The 26,240-nt window shown below is 35.0% G+C and overlaps 3 protein-coding genes across 12 annotated transcripts; 1 reads left to right on the top strand and 2 right to left on the bottom strand.

Moving 5' to 3' along the window:
- Nucleotides 1-365: 365 nt before the first annotated feature.
- On the bottom strand, nucleotides 366-18,854 carry LOC110814140 (DUF3754 family protein, putative (DUF3754)). Of its 7 annotated transcripts, XR_015819212.1 has the most exons (15): nucleotides 18,341-18,845; nucleotides 17,944-18,264; nucleotides 17,520-17,699; nucleotides 16,840-16,975; nucleotides 15,720-16,054; nucleotides 15,252-15,381; nucleotides 14,908-15,036; nucleotides 14,702-14,767; nucleotides 12,887-12,966; nucleotides 12,547-12,643; nucleotides 12,328-12,417; nucleotides 1,274-1,327; nucleotides 1,107-1,181; nucleotides 893-988; nucleotides 712-822 (listed from the first exon to the last, which is right to left on the bottom strand). XR_015819212.1 is itself a non-coding variant. In XM_022041504.2 (14 exons), exons 1-14 carry the CDS (start codon nucleotides 18,736-18,738, stop codon nucleotides 670-672), a joined length of 2,235 nt encoding a protein of 744 aa, XP_021897196.1. In that variant the 5' UTR covers nucleotides 18,739-18,854; the 3' UTR covers nucleotides 366-669. The 7 variants fall into 7 exon arrangements, 3 of the variants coding, with proteins under 3 accessions (XP_021897196.1, XP_021897197.1, XP_088076363.1); XM_022041504.2 differs by lacking the exon at nucleotides 1,107-1,181 and having other exon boundaries at nucleotides 366-822; nucleotides 893-958; nucleotides 18,341-18,854; XM_022041505.2 differs by lacking the exon at nucleotides 1,107-1,181 and having other exon boundaries at nucleotides 366-822; nucleotides 893-958; nucleotides 14,702-14,746.
- A 455-nt stretch (nucleotides 18,855-19,309) lies between these two features.
- Nucleotides 19,310-22,896, bottom strand: LOC110814188 (uncharacterized). 4 transcript variants are annotated; one of them, XM_022041573.2, is made up of 3 exons: nucleotides 22,743-22,895; nucleotides 21,848-21,913; nucleotides 19,310-21,284 (listed from the first exon to the last, which is right to left on the bottom strand). In XM_022041573.2, exon 3 carries the CDS (start codon nucleotides 21,211-21,213, stop codon nucleotides 19,429-19,431), a length of 1,785 nt encoding a protein of 594 aa, XP_021897265.1. In that variant the 5' UTR covers nucleotides 21,214-21,284; nucleotides 21,848-21,913; nucleotides 22,743-22,895; the 3' UTR covers nucleotides 19,310-19,428. The 4 variants fall into 4 exon arrangements, with proteins under 4 accessions (XP_021897265.1, XP_088076367.1, XP_021897263.1 ...); XM_088220241.1 differs by lacking the exon at nucleotides 22,743-22,895 and adding an exon at nucleotides 22,523-22,728; XM_022041571.2 differs by lacking the exon at nucleotides 21,848-21,913 and having other exon boundaries at nucleotides 22,743-22,896.
- Nucleotides 22,897-23,540: 644 nt separating this feature from the next.
- Nucleotides 23,541-25,960, top strand: LOC110814129 (GRAM domain family protein). The gene is made up of 4 exons (XM_022041494.2): nucleotides 23,541-24,118; nucleotides 24,266-24,367; nucleotides 25,234-25,508; nucleotides 25,665-25,960. Exons 1-4 carry the CDS (start codon nucleotides 24,061-24,063, stop codon nucleotides 25,839-25,841), a joined length of 612 nt encoding a protein of 203 aa, XP_021897186.1. The 5' UTR covers nucleotides 23,541-24,060; the 3' UTR covers nucleotides 25,842-25,960.
- The last annotated feature ends 280 nt before the right edge of the window (nucleotides 25,961-26,240 follow it).

Here is a 26,240-nt window from a genome sequence, read left to right on the forward strand (position 1 = left end):
ATTACAACCGGCTATTCTTTTTGTCTTATTAAAACTGTAAAATTGTCTCATAACTTTTACCTACCCACGTAAAAAAAACCTGTAGATTTCACAGCAATCTTGTTTCATAGAATCTCTGCACATATGTAAGCATTGGGATAGTAGGTAGGCCACTATCCTTCAATGTATATATAATTTTTTTAAAAAAATGATATTTAATGTAGAAAAGGTCCGAAATAACTTCCTGGTAATAACTTGTTAGTTAACTTATGAAAAAAAAAATTAATTCTAAATTATGTAAATGTATTTTGATTTATCAAAAAAAAAAAAAAAACTCTTTAAGATAATTGAACTTTAGTCTAAAAGATACTTCACAAGCTTTTGAGTTAGAGCAACAAACATAGACAATTAGATACCCATTTATAAACAACATATACAACTTAACTGAGGTCCAAATAGAAATTTCTACAAAATTAAGAATGCTACAGCATATACAACTTTGAGAAGAGCCTAACATCCTCTTCTTCCCCAAGAAAAAAATATAAAAACAAACAGTTGGTGAATTAAGCCTGTGTAATATTAATTTGGAAATCTATTGTGAATTGCCATATATACTGGCACTATATGCTAAACAGCGATCAGAGTGTCTTCCAGAAAGAAAAGAATAGATTGGATCATCTGTTGAATATACTAGCTGAGCAAACTATTCCAACGTTCTTTGAGAGCTTTGTATGCTTCTAGACAAGGAAGAACTTGCAGCCGAATTCTTACATCAATAATCGACTCTGACACTAATCCTAGCCTTGTCAATGTCTCAATTGCCTTTTCAACCGGCATTTCAACCTGCATCATCTTCTACCAAATTAATTGTCATATATGGTTATTAGAAGACAAAAACTCCTTGCCTTTTTACCTTTGCCTTGAACACATCGTACATAAATCTTTCACATCTGTCTCCAACATTTTTGTAGCAAATAACCTATTAGTCAGAAACAAGCTTGGTGACGTCCTGAATTTAGTATACCAAGCCAAAAGTTATTGTTTTCACTTTCCCAAGGAAATAAGAAACGATGTCTCTTGAAAACTTTTATAGTCAACCATAAAAAGATTAATCTTAAATCAGTAACCTTAAAAAATTAGGACTTCTGGCAAACAGGATGTTTAAATATGAATCTCGACTCATGTTGGAGCACTTTCTCTACCTTAATCACAAAGTGCCCGATAGAAAAAGATGAGGGAACAAATTAATGTGATCAATAGACAAAGATGGAATGGAATTATGGTAGGAGCAAACCTGATTCTTCTCCCCTTTAAGCAGGACTGCGTACATCAAAATAGCTTCCTTGTACTGCATACAATAGGTAAAGAGTTAAAGAATCAGACATCACAGAAACAAATAAAAACTCATAGCCACTGCAGTGGAAGGACTTCGCACTCTTTATCTATCATATTTAGTTCATCCTTAAAGAAGGTTTTCAGATTATTTCAATACCAGATAACCAAAATAATCCACTCCATTCTAATACCTTCATGCAAGAAAATTTGATCGCCACATACCCCACATCATAACGAATAACCATAACAGGCTAATCACTTGGACAAGATAGGTAATTTAATATTTATGTGATGTGGCTCAAAGAAGGGACGCATAGCAAGTCATGATTCGGTCTAGCAATTATACTTTTATAATATAAAAATAATAAGTTGATTTTTCACATCAACTTAATATTTTAAGATAATCAATCCCCAATACATGTAGTTAACATGATATTACACTTGAAGAATTAAGAGCTAGAATCGAACTTCCTCATTTCTGTACAAAACTAAAATTCAGCATAAATATAACCTAAATTTTTCTACAATTCTAACATAGTGAATGGCGTATGATATATAATATGAGAGTAATGCGAGGACTCAGTTCTCACTAGATTAAGCTGTTGTGATGATTAGTTACTTGGCTTCATTATTTAACATATATCATTTTCTCAAAAAATCCTTTAGTAATAATAGTAACAACCTATTCAGTGAAGATTTCGTCAAATTAATATAAAATATTTTTTAAAAAAATAAAAATAGTGTGGAAAGATTAATTCACAAGCACCAAGAAAGTATAAAACCATATATAAAAATATTACATATCGATCAATATATCAATAAAGTTTTTAAAATCCTCCGGTAAATAAAGATGATGACCTATAATCAAAAATCCAGAAGTTGGAACCATCTATTTTTAACTCTACTAAAGACATCTTACACCTTCTCAAAGCCCTCCTGTTTCTCTCTTTCTACACTACCCAAAAAGTAACTAGGGGAATGAGAATAAAATGCTTCTTCAATTTGTTAATAACCGTCCATGCCCAAATTCTTCTCGTCCCAAACCGCCCATCATCTAATTGATGCTCTATAGTCCATAAGCAACAGTCCACAATTTATACACAAAAACAACACCATAAACGGATGTGTTACTGTTGAAGATTGAGTTTTCCATGGAACAAAGAGTTGATTTTGTTTTCTTCAGACTTTATGTTAACTGTTTCCTTCTGATATTGATAGCTTTTGATAACAACTGTCAAATAGGAATGGAGTTCCATGTTTTTGTTTGGCTCTGTATCTTTCTGCTTAAATTATGATATGTATCAGAATTGGTAACATTAGTTGAAGTCTGCAAATTTTTCCTTCCATTTTGTATATATATATATGTATGGAAAATGTATGTCAATTAAAAAAAAATAAAACATTTTTCCTGTAGTAGAAAACTCCTATTTTTTCTGCAATTTTTTCCTCTTCACTTTCTTTCATATTTTTCTATTTTTCAAGAATTTAATTAACTAATATTTTTTTAATAATGGTATTAGAGCTGCTCTTCTTGTGGGCTATGAGGAGTTAAGCAAGCTTGCTCTTTGATTAAATATCGTCAAGTTGACAAAAAATGGTCATGAATGTGAACTTACCTGCACCACCAGTGTTTACAGGATAAAATTATGGTTTTTGGGTTGTAAGGATGGAATCATATTTGCTTGCTTATGACTTGTGGGCTTCTGTAGAGGAGGATTATATTAGGGTGCTTTTACCTGAAAATCCTACATTGCCACAAATTCGTCGAGATGCATAGAGCTCCATAAAGAATTTTAAAGGTCTATCCATTCTCCATTCAGCTGTATCAGAAGATATTTTTCCAAAACTGGTTGGATTTAGAACGACAAAAAAATCTTGGGATTATTTAAAGAAAGAGTAAGCTAGAAGTGCAAAAGTGAGAGGTATAAAATTATTAACATTAAAGAGGGAGTTTGAACAAATGAAAATGCAAGAAGGTGAAAGTGTTAAAGACTACTCTACCAATGTTATAAATCTGGTGAATCAAATTAGATTGTTTGGAGGGGATTTTAAGGATCAAAGAGTAGTAGAAAAGATGATGATCAACCTTTCAGAGAAGTTTGAATCAAAACTCTCAGTGATCGAAAAAACTTGCAATCTGATAAAGTTGACAGTGGCCGATCTGATAAGCAAGTTACAAGCTCAAGAGCCAAAAACTTCAATTAAAAGCGATAGTAAGGGAAAGCAAGTTGCTACAATCTCAAAAGAAGCTGGTCAATCTTTTGGGCTTAAAAGTAAAGAGCAGCAAAGCTCAAAAGAGTCAAATAAAAAAGAAAAACTTTTTGTTTGCAGCCTTTGTAACAGAAGTGGGCATCTGGAGAGTAAATGCTTGAAGAATTTGCAATGTAGAGTTTGTAAAAAGACATGACACATCGTAAAAGTTTGTTGGAAAAGAAATAAAAAATTACAGAATTCACAACAGCAACAAAAACAGTCTACTGAGTAACAATAAACTAACTTTGTGGAGAATCAGACGTAGCAGAAGTGCCATTTGTTTATGGTTACTCAAGATCTTTATGTACCTGATGTTGATATGTGGTACATTGACAGTGGTTGTAAAAGCCACATGGCTAGAGATCGGAAACTATTTTCTAGTCTAGATTCCAGTTGTAGAACCAAAGTGAAATTTGGAAATTGTATGATTGTGAAAGCTCAAGGCAAAGGTTCAGTGCCAATTCACACTAAATAAGGTACAAAATTTATTATTAATGTCTTATTTATTACTGATCTAGAGTAAAATTTATTGAGTGTGGTTCAAATGCAAACCAAAGGATATTCAATTTTATTCAGAAATAATTGCTGCCATGTATATGATGCTGTAAATATTGAGGTTGTGAGAGTTAAGAAGGTTGATAATAGTTATATTTTATATTTGAAGCATGTGAATCAAATTGCCTTGTCTATTAAAAATGATGAAACATGGCTGTGGTATAAATGTTTTGGTCACTATCACATTGATGCATTAAAGTTGATGCAGAAGAATGGTATGGTGAATGATATGCCTATTATTTCTGGTGGAGAAGAAGTATGTGCAGCTTGTCAGTATGGTAAAATGCATAGGACCAGTTTTTCTACTGATAGAGTTATTTGTGCAATAAAAAAACTTGAACTAATCCACTCTTATGTTTGTAGACCTATGAGTGTTGCTTTCTTAAATTGCAATAAATATTTTATTTTATTTATAGACGATTTTACAAGGATGACTTGGGTTTATTTTCTCTCAAGCAAGGGTCAGGCGCTTTCTGTGTTTAAAAAATTTAAATCATATATAGAAAAGTAAAGTAGGTGTGAGATAGCAAACTTAAGCTTTGATAATGGCAATAAATATATTTCAGCTGAATTCAGGAAATTTTGTGATGATTATGGTATATTGCAGCAATTTACTGTTACTTATTCATCTGAGCAGAATAGAGTCTCAGAAAAAAGGAATAGGACAGTAATGAAGATGGTCAGATGCTTGATGTTAGAGAAGGAGTTGCCCAAAAGTTTTTTGGACTGAAGCTGTATATACTACAGTTTATCTGCTTAAACGACTTCCCATAAGATCAGTTAAAGAAAAAACTCCAATTGAGGCATGGAGTGGTTCAAAGCCTTCAGCAAAGCACTTGAGAATTTTTGGCTTAATTTGCTATACACTTGTTCCTTTTGTGAAGAGGACCAACTTGGATGACAGAGCTCAAATTGGTATATTCTTGGGATATGCAGGATAAGCCAAAGGTTATAGAATTTATTATGTGTATTCTGGTGAAGTATATGTCAGTAAGGATGTAAAATTTGATGAACAAGCTTGTTGGAATTGGGAGAAGAAGCAAGTTAAAATAAAGAAAATTGAGGAAGGCTCAGTTGCCTTCGAGTCTACATCCGGTCCGACTAATTATATTCAATATGAACAAAGCGACCATGATGTTGATTCAGATCCTACTGCTGATACTCCTACCAAAAAAACAAAATCATTTGCTGAAATTTATGAGAGATGCAACTTAGCAGTTATAGAACCATCTAACTTTGATGAGACCTCAAAGTATCCTAAATGAAAAACAATTATGCAAGAGGAGTTTGACACAACTTGCAAGAACGAAACATGGGAGCTCACATCAAGACCTCTGAACAAGAATGTGATAGGGGTCAAATGGGTCTACAGAACTAAGTTTAATGCTGATGGGTCAGTCTTCAAGTATAAAGTTAAACTTGTGGTGAAGGGATATGCTCAGTTTGCAAGAGTTGAGTTTGGCAAACTTTTGCACCAGTTGCAAGACATGAAACAATAAGGTTACTTGTACCTCTTGCAGTAAAGAAAATTTGGAAGCTGTTTCATTTAAATGTGAAGTCAACTTTTTTCAATGGAGCCTTGGAAGAAGAGATTTATGTGGAGCAACCTCAAGGCTTTTAGATTTTTGAAGATGGTGATTGTGTGTATAAGCTAAAGAATGCCTTATATGGGCTTAAACAATCTCCTAGAACTTGGTACACCAAAATTGATTCACATTTGATCAGCATGAGTTTTAGGAGGAGCAAAACTGAAGCAACTCTTTATGTGAAGGGCGTTGACAGGAACAATCAGCTTGTTGTGTCAATATATGTTGATAATTTGCTGGTGACAGGAGGAGACTTAAAGATGCTAATGCAATTTAAACAACATATAGTGGCAGAGTTTGAGATGTCGGATCTTGGGAAAATGACTTATTTCATTGGTATAGAGGTCAAACAACTTGATGATGAAATTTTTCTTTTTCAAAAAAAGTATGCATGAGATGTCTTAAAGAGCTTTAAAATGGAGAATTGCAAGTCAACTACCATACCACTTTCTGCAGATGAAAAATTGTCAAAGTTTGATGAAGCTGAGAAAATAAATGCAAGTTTTTATAAAAGTTTGATTAGAAAACTCCTTTATTTGACTGCTACCAGGCAAGATTTAATGTTCTCAGCTAATTGTTTATCAAAATTTATGAATTCACCTAGTCAAAAGCACCTTGGAGCAGCAAAAAATGTGCTGAGGTATTTTAAAGGAACTATTGGTTATGGTATTTGGTATTCAAGAGAAGAAAGTGATGCATTGCAAGGAAATTCTTATAGTGATGGGGTTCAGATGATTGCAAGAGTACTTCAGGATTTGTTTTTTCATTTGGATCACGTGTTTTTGCTCGAAATTCAAAGAAGCAGGAGGTTGTAGCTTAGTCCACTACTGAGGTTGAATATATAGCAGCAGCTGCAGCAACAAACCAGGCTATATGGCTTAGAAAAATTTTGAATGAACTTAATATGGTGCAAGAGGTTCCAATTGTAATTTATGTGGATAATAAATCTGTCATTGCAATTGCAAATATCCCGGTTTAACATGGAAGAACAAAACATATTAAAGTGAAGTATCATTTTCTTCATGAAGCTGAGAAGGATGGTGAAGTTCATTTGGTATATTGCAATTTAAATGATCAAGTTGCTGATATATTGACCAAAGCTCTGCCTAAGTGTAAATTTAAAGATTTAAGAGTTAAACTTGGTTTGTTTAAGAGAAAACTCAAGAAAGAGTGTTGAAGATTGAGTTTTTCATGGAACAAGGAGTTGATTTTGTTTTCTTCAAACTTTATATTTACTGTTTTTTTCTAATATTAACAGCTTTTGATAATAACTGTCAAATAGGAATGAAGCTTCATATTTTTGTTCAACTCCATATCTTTCTATTTAAATTATGATATATATCAGAGTTAATAGAATTAGTTAAAGTCTGTAAATTTTTTCTTCCATTTTATATATATATATATATGTATGGAAAATATGTCAATTAAAAAAAAAACATTTTCTCTGCAACAAAAAACTCCTATTTTTTCTACAATTTTTTCCTCTTCACTTTCTTTCATATTCTTCTATTTTTCAGTAATTTAATTAATTAATATTTTTTTAACAGTTACATGCCTCCACCCCACTTTTGCACAAAAAAAAAACCTATTTACCAATATTTTCCCTTCCTGATCAGCTTGTCAAGAGTAAGAATGCACCATCGACCTGCCTCTCACACAAAGAAACCAACTCTAGGTGAACCATTATCCTTCTAGATTTGTGGACAGGGAAAGCAAGTACCGTAGTGTTACTTTTAATCAAATATTTATAGGAAAATCTGACTAAAAAAGACCCTCTAACATTGAATCTCCCAAGTGGTTGATCATTATTCTCATTGCCTGTAATTGTAGCAAGGGTATAGAGGAGAATCTCATAATCTTTAACTTTCTAATTATTGAGATTTATTATAATTTTTACATTCCACTCTCCTTCCTCCAAGTCACTATAAGACTCATGAATTGAAATATTCTTGTATCACGCAATATAATAGATCTTGGGAACTGTTCTTTGAGTGACTCCCTCTTTAACCAGACATCAAGTCAGAAACTAATCTTGTCCTCAGTACCAACCCTCCAGCAAATACAATCCTGGAATTTATTTCTGCAATGCATATTTTTTCCACATCCCCTTCCCATGGGGTCTACATGAGAGCTTGATACATTACCCTCTATCCACAGTCCCAAACATCGCCTTTATCACCCTCAATAAAAAATTACCATTTTCGTTCATGAATCTCCATAAGTCATTTTTCCTGTAGAGTCATATTCACCTCCACCAAAGATCTCAAGCCCAACCCTCCTTGATACGTAGGATTTTTAACCTTATTCCACACCATCAAGTAATACTTTTTCCTACTTTATATCATCCTATAAGAATCTACGTTGAATTGATTTCAGTCTCTTAGCTACACTTACAGGAATTGTCAGTAATAACATATGACAAATAAGGTTATAGGTCATTGTGTTTTTTGTAAGTGGGAGTCTCCCTTTTTTAGATAGGAAAATTCTCTTCCATCTGATCAATCTCTTCTTAAATCTCGCTACCATAGGGTATTAAGCCACCAAGTCTTTATATTGAACCCATAATGGTGCATCAATATTTGATAAGCAAATCCACGCTTCTACACCCCGAAATCCTCGCCAGCATGGTAACACCCCTCCCAACATCTAGTCTCACCAGTTCAGATTTCGCCAGGTTGATATTGAATCCAAAGACGATTTGGAAGCTCAAAAAAATATATCTAAAGTTAAGCAAGGCTCTACTCATCCGGTTCACAAAATAACAAAGTATTATCAGCAAAAAAATGTGAGTTATATCTTCCATATGCTCACTTTCACCCACCTATAATCCCTTACATATCTTCAGATTTTTGGCTCTTAAATAACATTTTATTGAGAGATGCCATAACAACGATAAAAAAAAGAGGAGACAAGGGATCATCTTATTTAATACTAGTGGAGGCATTGAAAAATGATCACAGGTCCTCATTTACCATAACCACAAAAGGAGCTGTAGAAATATATGAGTTGATCCATTTTGCATTGTTTGTCCCTAAAACCCAGTCATCTAAACATATAATCAAGAAAGATACAATTTACATGATAATAAGCATTTTCCATGTCCAATTTACATAACACAATTTCATTAGCAACAAGAGTCGCATTCAGATCATATGTTTTCTCCATGCCCCTCTCAATTCTTGTGAAACAGATCATCCACGATTTAATTAGCAACAAGAATCACATTCAGAATCTGTTTTCTTTTTATAAAAACATGATGATACTCTCCCATCACCCTACCTATCATCTTCTCCATGCTCTAAGCCAACACTTTCGTAATAAGTTTCTACTAAACTGATACGTCTAAAATCTTTTATTTTTGTCACTCCTTTACCTTAGAAATAAGAATCACAAAGGAAGAGTTTACACATCTAACAAAAGACTCAAATTCATGAAACTCCTTAAAAAACTCAAAAATATTTTCTTTCATCAAATACAAAAATTTGTGAAGAAAATTCATGTCAAAACCATCAGGTTCAGGAGCTTTATCCTTCCTACATTGCATGAGTCCCTCTAGAATCTTCTCTTTAGTGAACTCTCTATCAAGTGATTTCCGGCCCCACTCATCCAATGACGTAAAATTCAGACCATTCAGCTTAGACTCTAGTTGAATTCCTTACAGTATAATCTACTAAAGAATTTCATAAACCCTTCCCTCAGTTGTTCATTAACCTTCACCAAATGATGATCTATATTAATCTTCCCCACATAATTGATTCCTCTTTAACGATTTGCTATGCAGTGAAGAATTTTGTGTTTCTATCTCCCTCCCTTATCCATCTAACTCTTGATTTTAGTCTCTATGAAATCTCTTCCATTTGCATTCTATTTACCCACTCAAGTTGTATGAATTCATTGCAAGCCAAATCTTCAGTAGACAAGCCTCCTTCCCCCTCCATGTTGTCCAAGGCCTCAAGGTCCTATAGTAAAGATTTTGTAACCATAGTATCTCCTTACCACTCCTTACACCACTTCTTTATTTAGCCTTAACTTCTCTCATCTTCTGAACCACTCTGAAACTAACATTACCATCCACCCTCACCCCACTCTATCATTCACTGATCTTGTCACATAAGCCATTAACTCTTAACCACTTATCCTCAAATCTGAAAGGACGAGTACCCAATTTAATCCCTTTGGAAGTTAGGTAAATGGAGAAATGGTAAGAGATAGTGTGTTGCAAAATTTTTGTACTACTTTGATAATTGAGATTGGCACGGGATAGACACCAAAAAACCTATCAATTGTGGAACATGTTAGATTTAATCCCTTATTGAACTATGTCTATTTACCTCCCATGAGAGGAAAGTCCAATAATTCAAGCCTAACTAGAGTTTCTCGAAACTCATCAGCGTAAATCTTCGAAAAGTACTCTCCTGATCTCTCTTGTCTACTGCAAACCATATTGAAATCTCATCCCATCAAGGGAGGTTCGATTTTTGTTTATATTCATCCAGATCATTCCACAACACACACACCTCTCTCCCTCCTCACCTATGTGGTATACACTAGCAAACACCTATCTCCACTTATTTCTTTTATTTTCAACTAGGCATAAGACAGAGCATTCCTTACACAACACCTTCACATAATTAAGTAAACTATTGTTTTATATAAATAGAATGCTACTAGAAGCCCCACTAGCTGGAAGTTCTTTCCAACTAATCTCCTTAATCTGTCGCAGGCAATGCTAATCGAAGTGGAGTACATCTTAGTTTCCTGAAGGCAAATTACCCCCGACTTTCATCTATTCATAAAATCTCTTATCACCTGTCTCTTCTTATGGTCATTGATTCCTCTAACATTCTAAGAGATAATATGACCAAACATTAATTAAGTATTCACAATCACCTCATCTTCCATCTTCTTCCCCTTCCTCAAGTTGCCACAATTGATGGAGGATTTCAACCTCCTCAAATCTCTAGGTTCCTCCACCCATTATCTATTTTTATCCCTGGATTTTTTCTTATCTTCTCCCCTCTCACCTTCTCCTTTTTTCTTTTTTCAATCTCTTTGAAAAGCATCATGGCCTGCTCCTCTAATCCATCAAAACCAACCCCTAACATTCTGCTAATTCGTTGTATATTCTGGAATGACCCATCTAGAATTATCTTCCTCATTCATCTCTCTCCTGTTCCCCCTTCTCATCCTCCAATAACACCTCAGCCTTCTGCACCATAAGCATTTCTTTCAGCCCAGGCTCCCCTTCAACCTAATCATGCACCATCAAAACCACCACCAGCACCGAGCAGATCCCTCTTCGTCCTTCTCGCAACCTTGCACACTATTAAACTGGCTTCGACTTCCATCACCATTTCTTTAGCCGATTCTTCTTCCTCCTGAGCTCCACTAAACTCCCCCTTTTCTCTGTTATCCTCTCCATCGCCCAAATCTGTTGTAGCAGCCACGTTCTTGCGCCTCCTATATTTTTCCTGGTTTCCCCTTAGGCACAACTCGGGTTTCAGCTTCTCATCTCCTGTCGCAATTGGACTTGGGTCTGAGGCTTTTAACCCGCTTCTCCTTCATGTCTTACTTAACTCGTTTCCCTTTCTCAACCTAGCTGAACCGTGGCTTAAATCCCGTATGTTTTTTATCTTTTGGCTCTCCAGACCAATATCCATTCAAGCCCCCCACATAATCAAAACGGCATCCCTTAATTGTGTTTTGATGGATTTCGAATTTAGTCCGATCCATCTTGAAGGCGGGTCTCTTCTTCCCTACCTGGCTTGCCCTCTCGCATACCTTCCTTTATTGCGTCAACGAAACTCCTCTCTCCTCTCACCTCCAGTCTCACAATCAGCGCCATCTTACACCTTGGACAGTATAGTAAAACTGGCATGCTATCGTGAATTGCCTCAGGCTATGCCTATCCTTCTGTTTTCTCAATTTTATCTCCTTTGGTTGCCCCCAGCACCTCAAACTTCCTCTCCACCATTCAGACAACGCCACCATTATCTTCCACCATCCTCCGGCCAGTGGACCTTCCAAAATGAAGATGCGCATCACTTCCTCCCCTTTCTTCTCTGTGATGACCAAAAACTTTCTCCGGTTATTACCTCTTAATATCAGTCATAGATTGTGGCTTTTGCTTGCCTTATTCCGACCCCACAACTTCCCTCCTTCGTCCAGTAATGCTCATGCAAAAGTCACAGCAACCATTCAACTTCATCCTCCCAAAAGGTGATTGAAGCCCTAGACCCTCTCCTTTTTAGCTCACCCTATTTCTATCCGCTATCTTCCCCACAAAAACAATATCAAATGATTTGCTCTTTGTGACCAAAAATTTTCTAGTCTGAGAGAGCACCATAGACTGCCTCCCTGCTCACTGAAGGATGAGAGAAGGAGGAGAGACTATGTTCCCCGTACAGATGTGCTCAGCCTACATCTGAACAGTTTTTCTCGCTCACATCTTCTGTTGAATTTTTTTCGATCTGTAATACAACAATTGAGCAAGAAATAGACTAAATCCAGTATAAAATACTATGTATCATTATATCTAATGAAGGAGTATTCTGTTTTGCATTTCGTGTTAAATTTTTCTCCTGCATTTCTGGGAATATAAACACCAGGATTTACTCACCTGTTGCTGTTGAGAAGCATCAAGAAGAAAATGAACTGAGCCGAAGCCACCGGCCAAGGTTTTCTCATAGAGAGTCTTGTTGACAAGAAGCTACAGAAATATCAAATAAATTCCTCAGAAATTAACTAATATCGTAGAGTGGAGATAGAACTAAAAGTTTAAACTCATGATAATAAGTAAAGATTCTCAATAACGAATCTGTTGATCTGTTCCACTCACTTGATATCTATCCCATGTTTGTTTGTAACCCAAAGCCACACGAGTCACATATATTATTAGAGCACTGACAGCAATTACATCAAGAAATATTGCTGATCTGTGATGAAAAAAAAAATTTTGGAAAAAAGAGAGAGTTATAAGCAGTAGACCAGACAAATAAAGAACAAGAAAGAAAAAGAAATATTCTGTACTGATAAAAAATCAGTATAAGGGGGAAACTAACATAAGGATGTATGCAGACATAAGATATTTTCTATGACTACTATTCTTATCTGCAACATGGTAATTCTGAAGTAAGTGACATTTAACTAAAAGCCAATACAATTGAAAACTAACATACGGAGAAGATAAGATGTCCTCAAATTTGTAGTTTATGAAATATGCCAAAAGTCCCAATATTGTGGCTGCATCCAAACGTACCTTCAAAGGAGATCAAATGCTATTAGTTCAATAGGCCAAAAACTTCTGTTAGAGCATTCTTTCTTCATCATTAAAAGTATCCATTTTATACTTCTGAAAATATTTAATTGGAGGTTTTATAGTGCTTGGCTCAAAAGGGTAAGCCAGAGATTAAGGAGTATCATTCAGAAACTTATGAAATAATAAGTCCCAAACTTTCGTTCTGTATGATTCTAAAAAGATAGGTAGCACTTTCAGAAAGACTGAAGCTTCAGATGCTCATTGCAATGTATTAGCTAAATTGCTTACCACATTTCTCTAAGCATGCAGCATATTTGAGTTGTCTTTACTTTTCCAAGTATAACATGATAACATCCACCAAGTTATACTATACTCTGAAATGGAAATATCCTCACATTACTGTGATCAAATTTTTGTCTCTTAGAAAATGATAAATGATAAAAAAAAGGGTCAGTTTGGGTAAAGATATATCAGCCAGTAGTGCAGCTGAAAAAATTCACATCATGGAGTTTATGATAGAAACTAAAAAGATAAATACTAAATTGAGTCATTTCCTAATCGCTTAAATTTTTTGGATAATTGGTCTTTACATTAATTGTTCTGCATGGTACCACAAGTGCAGAATTCTAAGTCTTCATGCCCGTAAACTTTTACTAGCTCATCTTGCATATAAAAACCATCACCAAGAGATAGAAGGCTAGATTAGGCTCAAGCATCTTCTCTTATTCTTCACATCATCTTAAAGTTACTCATAGTTTGATAGTTCATTCTATGTTGACAAATTAATATAGTTACAAGGTTAAGCCGCTCATGCTTTCCACAGGCTATTATAAATTTTATGATTCTTTTTTTCTTTTTGCACTTAATTGGCCCATGCCAAGCTGCTTTGCTGTAAAACTTTATACCAAATGAAACAAAGATAGAAAGTTAGTTACTAAAGACATATTAAGAAGATAGCTGGTCAAATTGAAAGGGACTGTTAAGAAACAAAAAAACCAAATGAATTCAGGATAGAAAGAGAGGTTCAAAAAGAAATCCAATATAAAGTAGGAGATATATAGGTAATCGACTTTTCTAGTTTATAGAAAATGAAATGAACAATGGATATAAGAGATCACATGGAAGCAAGGCTTTAATGTAAGCAGCTGTAGTGTCCCATTGATGAGACTTCTGTTCCCATAAAAAGGAATAGACTAAATAAATCAAGGAGAGAAAAATAATAAAACAAGTGAAAATGTAAGTTGTTTAATTTAGGAAATTAAATGAAAAATGCATAAGAGCTTTGCGAAAAACAAATAAAGTTGAAAACAGAATTAAAAAAAGGGGTCAGGACTCAGTTGAGTCTCCATTTTCTTGAAATGAAGGACAGTTCTGTAATTTTATTGAAAATTAATGAAAATTAAGAAAAACTACAGTATGCCCAGTGGCATAACTATTATTCGCCTAAACCACAATCTCAATATTTCAAAGGAAAGTTAGATAAGATTTAAAAAAATGGACTATAAACAAATAGTTTTAAATTAATGTGCTTAGCTTCTAGTAAGCAGACAGTCATGGGCTAAGCCACATAAAATGGATGTTGGGAAGCTGGCATCTGCAATACTACATTATTGAACTTACAAACAAGAAGATGAAAAGAAAAACATGACCACCTCTTTATACAATTTTGAAAACCTTATCCTTGACAATCTTGATGAAAATCTAAAATATGTCAAATAAACATTTGTGCACATACTGTGTCTATGATACGGAAAGACAGCTTCTTGTGAGGGAAAATAACCTGCAAGTGATAAGACAAGAACTGAAAAGATTCAAGATAGAAATTTAACAGCATCAAGGAAACAACTGTCAAGAAATGATTATAACTGCCTCATTAAAAAAGTAAGGCACGAGCATGAAGATGACAGAAATTACAAACATTGATGTGTTAGAAATATTTACTGGCAAATCTGGAATTGGAATTCTTTCATATATTTTTAATTGCAGAGATCGAGATTCAGCTTTATCATTTCCATCTCCTTCACCCATATCCTTTGTATAAAGCAAAATCAATTCTTCGAATGCTGGCTCCTGCTCATCAAAAGCACCAACCCAGGAGACCATAAATGGTATATACAACCAAACTTCCATAACCAAAATTGACTAACAGCTCTTTATTAATGCTTGGGTAGTGTTTAAATATTCCCATAGTTGAAGAAGGATAAACTGTAAATACCCATCCCAAAAATTCAGTAATGAAGATAATTTAATGAAATAAACCATATGAATTTATGTACAAGGAATACCTGGAGAATTGATGGTGACAGAAGAATAGAAATGGAAGTTTTGAACTTTTTCCAAAAATCATTTCCACAAAGTTTATTTGAAGCAGGCTTCCATATATCACTAAGTGTCATTCTTGATAAGAAAATTGACCTGAGTGAACAATTTTTTTATTACTTCATTTCAGATAATAACAATCTTAGCTCAAACCTTTTAAGAGCTTGTCAAATAATAGACCACAGATGTAGAAATCAAGTAAGAAAAGAAAAAATAACACTTGGCAGGCGGTAATGGCTGTATAAACACTTCAAACCAATACTTTGAAGAAAAGATCCAAGTAGCACCTCACGTATACATATTAAGATGCATGTACATCCATTAGGAAAACAACATTTGTATAGCTATCATACTAGAGATGAATATCTGAATAGGAAAAGCTAATAAATACTAAGAAAATTACCTGAGCAGAGAGAATTTAAAAAGTTACAAACCTTAAATAAGGTTCAGAAGCATTACTTTCACTGTCAAGTGGGAATGGTTTCTCAGGAGGAGGAGGAATTAATCCAATCCATGCAAGTAATTTTCTAAGGAGCCTTTCACGGGGTCCAACAGGTGCCAGGAGTCCTTCATAGCGACTCACTGCCTTCTGTGCTGCTAGCCAAATAGGAAGGTCTCTGTCTGACAGTTGGTCTATTCGCAATTCACTATCAGAAGCTTGTTTGTTTTTAAGCAATGACTGCTGAAAAATGTAAAGCTCCTTAAGCCAGAGCTTCATTCTCTTGGTCCAATCTTGTATTTCTGGTGCATTAGATGCATTACTGAAAGCCTGTCCTAAAATAGTTGAAACAGAGCAAGTCAAAAGCAAGCAACAGATTCAAAACTATATTCATTCAATAGGAAGAAAAAAAATTAATAAAAATTAGCAGCCAAAAAATCTTCAAATTTTAAATATTCAATCTTGACACCTTTAAATAAGCTATCTTTTACAACATTAAGGTAAAACTTCTTAGTGAAACATGATACCTCAAACCAGTAGAAGAGGTACTTTACCTCTAGATGCAAAGCCTGTAGTTTAAGTCAATATTAAGGTAAAAACAGAACTGCTAGACTCTAGACAATATGAGCAAAAGTTTTCACCAACTCCAATCACAGGATACATCTCGTCCTACGTATTCATGTGTGCCTAAATGTATATGCCTGAAGCAAAATATTTTTTTAAAAAAAAAAAAAGCAAAGAACTGCAGACCCTAATAATTTTCAAAGGATTTACAAAACATATAGATGCTCTGCTAAAACAAATTCTGAAAATTTTTAGCGCTTAACTCAAACTGACAATGTTAAGAAATTCTCTCATGTAGGCATGCACCTTTCTCTTCAAAAACACTCAATCTGACGTCGATGAAGTGAAATATGCTCCAGTTGCACATAGAAGAACATATAGCTCTAAAATCTCTTAGTTGATTAAACAGTATCGTAGATTCTATGTGTTCACTGAGAAAAATAAAATAAGGTCTGATCATCAAATCATACTAGAACAAAAATTAGAAGAGGGACTGAGACAAAAAAAAAACATTTATGAACCAGTCACTAACAGAAAAAGAAAAAAGTGACCTCCTTTATCAAATTGCCAAAATTTCCCAAGGGCTTTGAAACAATAGAAAATATTCCTCTAAGAAGTTTTGACTGTATGTAATCCAGCTTCTCAACAATAAGCAGCCCCTTCTGCCTTTCAGTTGCATATCCCCGCCTGTAATGAAAAATGTGATCAGTTGAGAAAACAAAATAATTTTCAATATTTGCAAGGTAGAGCATCTGGAACATCTAAGGTAGGCTAGTATGCTGAAGAAAAGTAAAAAAAGTAACACTCTTTATCCTTGTATGGTAATGATATGAAAACATAAATGTGCAAAGACATCAGAGTTTTGAAGTTTCTCGATCATGGTGATAATGAGATTTCATTATAAGGATAAGAGCTCTACCCAGGTAGTTTGGGTATACTTTAGAGATACCTTAGATCTCCACAAGTAAACAAACTTCAAAAGGAAATAAAATTATCACCCTTTGATGTTTTCTTCTTTTCCCATTTCTTCTTCAATCAAAAGAATAATAAAATATATGAAATCTGGGTCCCTGGAACCCCAGAATTGGCAAAGGAATGAATGAAAACCAACATCAACCTAAACTCTATATTTTTTGTTTAAATCTACTTCAATATTGAGGCAACAAAGAGGACAATAGTTTATAATACAGACTTTCCAAAGCAACTTGAAATATATAGCTACCATAGCTACCTGAAGATAATTGCATTTGATTCAGATGCTCTCTTCCAATCGACATATATAGGCAAAGTAAGTAAATAGTCTGTGTTCAAGGCAGATGTCAAGGCCAAATCCTCAACTGATAGTTCTTCAAACTGAGCGTCACTCAGAAGTTGCATAAAAGCGTGCTGGAAACGAGTGGCAACCGCAAGTCTAGAAAATCCAATTTATGTAATAAAAGAGCATAATCCAAATTTGCACTAGTCAAATTGAACTAAAACCAGCATAGAAATTAGATGTTAAACCAAATTAGACTCTAATATCGAAAGGGAAGGAAGAGCGGGATAATTGAAATGGCTACTTCTGTTAAGTGGTCTTTAATTGGCTTGCAATTTACTATAGGGACAAGATAATTAACGCAGATTAAGCTGAAGAATCAAGGGAATTGGAGACAAACCTAGTCTTCCCCTGGGAATGTGACTTGGCATTTTTGTCTGAAGAACCTAAGAGGTTCCTCAAGTCCAGACCATAAGTGAAGGGTAATGGCAACTCATGCAACCCATTGTATTCTTTGCGACATCCATCTGGGCTCCCATTTTCAGAGACACACTTCTCCCCGTTGGCTAAAACGTGCTGGTAGGCGGCTCCTGTTTCAGAACCAGCCGATTGTCCGCCGCCGGCTCTCTCGTCATCGTCCATATTCTGAGTGGAAAAATAATCAGATCGCATTTGCTCCAAAATGCGCTTGTGCTCCGCGTGAAGAATAGAGTCCAAGCACCTGCAGTTGCACAAATACATAAGAAAATCACTAAGTTAGATGGATACAGCAAAAAGCAAAGGATTAGTCCACCGACGAGGAGAAGAGGAGAAATTGGTTTGCATCTTCATCCTTAGAGTCAAAGAGTGCGGAAATTATGCCGTCCAAGAGTTCAGACTTGGAAACAGGGATGTACTTCTGACGAGGCACTCGGATTTTTGAAATTCCTTCTTCTTCGTCGTCGTCTGCGCGAGGGTTGCCAACATTCATTTTAGTGTTCCTATTGTTGAGACTGTTGTTATCGCTCTGTGTGTCAGATTCTATGGCCTCTAAGTTGCAGGGAATCTTGAGAGAGGCAGCGACGGCAGTGTTGACGGTTTGAGGCACGGGTAAAGACGAACAACGAGGTCTTGTTGTTGATGATGAAGATGATGACGATGAAGGTAAAGCGGTGAAGCAGGTGAGCATTCGGAGCGAGAGCATTGAGTTGGTCATTGAAGCAGCTATGGTTATGGTTTTGGTTTTGAAAGGAGCTGGTGAGGGGAAGAAGACAGTGGAGAAGACAACTTATTAACGGTTTGAAGCAAACCACGCGCCATCCTCTGCGTTCTCTTGGATAAGAAAGCACATCAGTTTGGATTTAACCAAGTCAAATTATAGTGTTTTTTTATTTTTATTTTTAAAAATAAAAAATAAAAAAAAAAATTAGTATATTAGAAATTTAAAATCTAATATTTGTAATACAATTATCATTGTTATTATATTAAGGTGTCTTATTTTCTTAACGAAGCTGCAATTCATATTTTTAAATAATATTTTATTATTTTACGAAACTTGATTTTTATCTTATATTACGGATTGGGGTAAGAAAGTTCATTTCAAAGTGTCCAGTATGATCTATAAAGAATCCTAACCGCCATGTGTATTAAATGGAAATTACTCAACAAAAACTTGAATTAACTTTTACCCACCTTGAACTGCGACAAGGTGACCAAATTTATCAGTATCCCTTGTATCATCTGACAAGGTATTTGGGGCAGCTAAGAGACGTCCAAAAACATAACAATTGGCAAAGAGATAACATGGACATAAGGATTTTCATTTACGTATGTATGTACTGATTTACATATGCATGAAGCCATGTATCTGTAAGAGCCCTACATATATAGCTCCATCAGATTTCGTTCAAGGTCCCTTGTCCAACAGGGCATCTTTCCAACCCATGAACTTTACCTTCACTGATTTTGCAGCTTTGCTGAGTTGTTGATTTGATTCTTTTGGATTACCAGGCTCCAGATCAGCACCTGCAGTTACTGATTTGCTCAAGTCCTCACAGTTAAGCTTCAATTGACCCTTCCTTCGCTTGTATGTTAAGGGAAGCACAGCTTCATCCTTGATCCTCACTGACTCACTGTGATTACTCGAAAGATTATCAAGTTTTCTGATGCTTGCATCATTTTGGCCATTAATCTGAAATGAGGAAGTTGATATTGCTCTTTCCCGAGGAACACTGCCAATATCTGAAATTCTCGGAATCACTTCTGGAAGTCTTGAATGGATAGAGATCCGCTCCTTAGGAATGGTATGCAAGTGCGGCTCAAGTTGGTAGTAAGGAATAGCAAATGGGCATTGCTCCAAGGATTTTGGACAAAATTCTTTGTTTATTGTGCCCAATTTCTTACACCAATGTTCCCCATTAAAACCCTTTCTCTCATCACCTCCAAACAATTTGTGTTTTCCTGAATCATCAATATCGTCAAACAGATCCATTTCCCTGTTTATCTTTCTGGTAGAACTTTGCACGTCTCCACTGCTTCGTAAAGTAAGCTCCTCATGATTCAAGACACACTTAGGAAATTCTGGAATTGAATGGACCTTGCTGCCACCAACATTCTGCCAAAGAGAAGGTAATTCAATAAGCCCGCCTACATTCCCAGGGTATGTAGATGTTGGAAGAGGAGATGAAGTAAAATGCTCTGAACCTTGAGTTCTGACCAGAGAAATCGGTTGCAGTCGTCTTGGCATCACATTTGGTTGCATTGGTCTAACTGCAGGACCTTTTGGAACTACTTTCAGTAGACCTTTTGCTACAGTTCGACCCTCTTCTGATATGTCCCTGAAGATCTTTGGAGTACGATTATGGAATGCACTATTCTTGGATGCCTTAACTTTTAGAACACCCCTGGCACCACAGCTTGGTACGAGAGAAGGCAAAATATTATTTGGTCTCTTACTTTCCATAGACTTCACTTTATTTGACAAAAGGCACACAATTGCATCTGACTTAACATCCTCATTTAGAATATAGCCATCTGTGGGAACGGTATTAAGGTCAAGCAAATCAACGTCCCTCCGCTTTCTATTTTTTGACCACATATAAAGTCTTTCAGTAACACCTACCTTCATTTCACACTCGTCCCACACCCTCCCCATGTCCTTGAACATCTGAACCATTTTATCATGGTAGGATATTAGGGAATGATAATACTTTCTCTTTTGAAAGAACTGCAAACATTCTCTATAACAAGCCACTTTTGGTGGATAAAATCCACCTTTCAATCTTCGGAAAAATTTGTCCAGGGGATTTCCAAAAAATACATCACTACCACCAAGGAGCTCGCTCATAGTCAGAAAAAAAGTTTGCTGATCCATATCAGGGAGATAAGCTGACAGTAAGAACCTTTCTTCCTCTGTCAAACATAAATTCCATGTTTCTAAAGATAATATGTCCCTTAAGTGTGGAAGGTCATAAAGTTCGTATGGTATGATGCAGAGCTGATCATCAACCATACCTAGTTCACAGTTCACATCTGTAAGGGCACAATCATCACAATCATCCCCTGATTCTGTGCCCAAGGCTAGGTTGTCCTCCATCCCAGTGCCTTTGAGATTAGAGGGGTAAGATGTTTGGTTGCAATAGCTACTCGCCCCTGATAGCTTATGGTTGATCTTCAGAATGCCCATTGGCATGAAGAGGGTGAGCTCCACAATTGAGTCACGGGAAGATCATAAATTTGACTCGATTGGGGGAACAAGGATATCTGCACAGAGTAGATGTTGTAGTCAGTAATAAAATTTGTAGGTGATCAGTTCCTTAAAATCTGACAATCAAACAACCACTCTATCCTATATAATAGCATTAGAGCTTCCAAGTCAATTCATAAGTTTTATGACCTCGTGGAAGTAACTATGAATTTGCAAATAATGATTGGAAAGTAATTCCATTGAGCAGATGAGCAAAGAATAAATGTTTCACTATCAAACAAAGTCCAGGCAAACTAGACTCGTAATCTCACAGCCTACTTGTCCAAAGGTCATTTGGGTAACAATATGAAATAGAAATAAGAATAAACAAAAACGGAATACAATTGGAATTGAGAACGGTATTCTAATTATATTTCGAGTCAATGTAGACGGATATATGATTCTTATCTACTAAAACAGAAATCATAAATATTTATGCATCTTCAGAGTAGTATTCTCCCTTTTTTAATAAGAAAAAAAAATTCTGATGAGATTCACATATCAAGGATATCTTGTAACTATGATAAATGAATAAAACCAAACATAGCCTTAGTAGTATGAAGAAACAATCGACACATACAGGAGAACAACTGGAACTGGACACATCTCAAGTTCTTTATGTTACATACGAGCCCATTTCTTCAGCCTTAAACATTTTCAAAGACAACACATCAGAAAAAATTATTCCATAATGACCTGGATTTTCAAGCTAGAGGAAAATGAAATTCACATGACTTCAAGATGAAACTATTTTCAAAGCAAGGCCTAGCTGCATATTAGAATGATAGCAGTGATTAATCGTGATCCATAAGACAAACATATGAATAAGCAGATTCTGATTGATCCTACAGAAAGCCTACCAGCATTTGCCAAAGTGGCATGAATTATCGTGCAGAGACAAAGGCATATATGAAATTTTTCACCACACTACTTCAGTTCACAATATTTCCAAGACAATGCTGATATAATTACGTCTACAATAAAAAGAAAACAAGGACCAGTAATATAGCTCTAAAATCATGGTAAAAATCCAGAAAAAGAAACTCACATTGTTAACAAGAAACTTTAAACAGTATAAAGAGGAACACGTACAAACACCAACGAGAGAGATTGAAAAATTCACTTCACAATTTTGCAAAATCAAACGGACTCAGTGTATTATTTTGATTCTACAAGCGGATGAATGAATATATTGATAGATCAGAAAACTACACCAAAAGAAACAGTGAGCTACTACAGCAATTACGATAATTACCAGCAAATTATTGAGCTGAGGCTGTTAAGAAAAGAGAGAGTATGAAACTAAAAAAAATCATCAAAATCGAGGATAAGAAGAAGACTAGCAACAACAATCATGAATGATCCCCATAGAAAAACAGCTCGAACCCAGCAAGCGAAATCAATGACTCGTGCTGATGAAGGAAGAAATTGAGAAGGTAAAACAGTGATTTGGGGATAAGAGTAAAGAGACTTACATTAGTTGCATTCGGATGAAACGAAAACCCAAAACTGTGCAGAAATCCCATTTTCATTTCTAGTATATTTTACCTTTACCTCTTCCACTCTCGTCTTGTTCTCTTTCCCTTTTAATTTTTTCTTTTTATAAAAAAAAAAAAAAAAATTGTATATTACGTACACAGAGGGAGTGTGCCATAAACTGAAACAACAGTCTCCATCACTCCCACCATTTCTTAACAAACATTTATTTCATTAATTAATTATTAACTAATTTTATTACTAAAATTAATTCGTTAATCAACATTATTAACTACGTAACGAACAGCAAACACCTGCCGCTATTAGCTAAAGCCGTGTTTGGTTGTTGCAAATTAGGGCTCCTAATTTTAGGAAGTTATGGAAAGAAGTTTACTCACGACACACCTTGAATGAGAGAGAACTTACATATTATCTCCTAACATTTTTTTATTATTATTTATATATATATATTTATTTTTATGTTTTCTCCCTATCTACACTTGATTGTGTATATTCAAATATTATTTAAAATAAACAATTAATCACTAACAAAAGTTAACAAAAATCCTTACTGAATGTTGAAATTCACATAAAGAAAACTTATTGCAATTATAGTTATTTTAATTATAAATTTAATTTATTCAATCTACTTAACTTAAAATTAAATATTTAATAAAACGAAATATTAATAAATGTATGCATAAAGTTTTAGTAATTATTAGCAAAGTTATGCTCATGTCACAATTTTACCCTTATAAAAGCATTCAACCGTATTTTTAATTTTTAAAAAATTATAATTAAACTGAAGTGAAATTTGATTGTCCATTTTTCATTACACTTCCTGTTTTTGTTAAAATGTTAAATAATTCCAGCATCTTCAGAATCAAATTCGTCTGATAATTTTGTTTAAGGCGCCGATAAGTTTTGTAAAAGGCAGCAAATGAAGAAGAAGACTATTAACAAACAGACCAAAAAGCAGAGAACCTCCATCTTTTGGAGACCCATGAGCAGGGAGCACATGCACATGCACATGCGATTCCATTCAATCGCTTAACTCAGTTCTTCGTCGTCCCTGCCGGATTACCGGATCGTGACCGATTTTCATCCAACAACTAGAACTCATAAAAAGTATACCAGAATCAGAATCAGAATCGGAGACACAAGGAAAAGTGGCGGGAGTGATGGTGATGGCGCCAATTTGGTGGATCACGCAATTACCTTCTTAATTAATCGACAACTATCCTCTTTCGCAAAATCCACAACTCACGAAACCGAGCTTCCTACGCAGATTTCTCCCAACTCTCAATTTCATCGTCAATGAACAACGACAGTAATCCTTATATACGGATCTCACCAACGTCAGCATCCGGCAGGGGTGAGTTTGAGTTTTTCATAAAATTTTCTTTTTACGATTATTAATGGAAACCTAATAAACCTCCCTACTCTCCCCGCGGTCTAATTGATATGTGATTAAGTATGTTATTGTGTTATGAAATTAAGCTTGGGATGGGAGGTTTTACAGGGCCGATGGGTGTGTTATGCGATGCGTTGAATCGATGCGGAAAGAGAATGGAAGATGCCACGCGAAAAGCGGAGACGCTTGCTGACAGCTTTTGGCATCATCGTAAGTCCATTCTTTTTATAAAAAAAAAAAAAAATTCTTCTTTAATTTCCTTTTTCTTTTGCTTTGAGTTGATAATGGGTGCTGTCTGGAAGATTACCATTTCACTAGTACTTTTCTTCGTAAGACGATGGAAGTTGAACCTTCTAAGCACAGGGTTTTTCTAACCTTGAACCATTTTTCCTGCTTTTGAAATATTCAGAATGGAGTTTTTCTCTTCTTTGTGTTTTCCTATTTGGATCTTCTTTATGCAAGTTTTGTTTCCCATTTAAAACCAGTAGAAAGAGATTTCATTGACCTTGATAATGGCGAAAATGAATCCATAACTCCAGAGAATCAAAGAGATTTTGAAGACTACTGGACAGCGTGGAAGTGAAAATGAGTCCGTGCTCTCATATCATTTTAAGTTCATGGTATGGGACTTTAGGAGTTTTAATATGTGAATGTTGGTTTCGATTTTGATTCTGTTAATTAATTTCAGTACAAGGTAGAGTTGGGGTTACACGCGAGTAGATGTATTAACATATAAATAATAATAAATTGTGTAATTTTCATCAGTTTAAACTTTTGGGATAATTTACTATAATTAATTATTTTATAGATTCTGATAAGAATGTTAGAAACATTCAAACATTGGGACTTCAAATTGATAATAGTTAGAGGTATTTCTTGTTTGCTGGAATTGCTCATTGTTCTGTTGTCTCTGTTCTTGTGCTAAATTTCTTATAATATCCTTCAGCTGCCAGAATAACTTTTTGTTTGATCTTCACTGATTGATTGCACAACTGAGGGGACTTCTCGAGATTGTCTGAAAAATACCTCATGAGTTTAGGTTGTAACGTATCAACTGTTATTGATTTAATTTATAGTCAGGGTGAGTCCTAGTCTGAGTGATGCAGCAATGGCAAGGCTTGCTCAGGGAACAAAATTGCTTACAGAAGGAGGGCCTGTTAAGGTATTCCAACAGGAATTCAACCTTTTAGCTGGAGAGAAGCTGTTAAATTCATTCGTTTGCTATCTATCGACATCCTCAGGACCTGTAATTGGGACTCTTTACGTTTCAACTAAACGAGTGTGCTTTTGTAGTGATTATCCACTCTCTCGATATTCTCCCACCGGATCCCATGACTGGATGCACTACAAGGTAACATATACATATTTGTTGGGTTAGTGTCACTTGGCTTGTTATCTCTTTATCACTTTTAGTTGTTAAGATGAATGTTCTGCAAGGATGGGATTTTGATTTTCTAAGAACTTGTATATCTGATATTAATGTATGTACGTATATATGTATATGCAGGTGGTGGTGCAGGTTGATCAGCTGCGGACAGTGAATCCTAGTGCAAACAGATTGAACCCTTGTGAGAGGTACATCCGCATTGTCACAAATGATAATTATGAATTCTGGTTCATGGGATTTATATCATATGACAAGGCGCTCAACACTTTAAACCACGTCGTACATAACACAGACTGATTTCTCTGGAAACCCTCCTACTCTTCATGAATATACATAAATGTTGGGGTGTAATAATTTGTGTATTACCAGCTAAATTTCTGGACTGATAAATATATATATATATATATATATGGATACTTTCTTTTATAATCACAAAAATTTATTAACCTAGCTGGATTGAAAGGAAGAAGAAATAGGGAACTATAATAAATATTGCAAGATATACTTATAGCAGGCCAGGGCTTTAAGTAATTCATGAAAGATTTAATATGCACAATAACTTTAGTACAAATACCATTTACCTTATATTGGAATTACCACTGTTTAAAGGCCTCAGTGATTTTAAAGAATTCAGATTTTCAATAGTAGCTTTTAACTTCTTGACAGACACCTTAATTTATAATGTTCTTACAATAG

Source organism: Carica papaya, chromosome 5, assembly GCF_054855325.1.
Source record: "Carica papaya isolate Zhongbai chromosome 5, ASM5485532v1, whole genome shotgun sequence".
NCBI lineage: Eukaryota > Viridiplantae > Streptophyta > Magnoliopsida > Brassicales > Caricaceae > Carica > Carica papaya.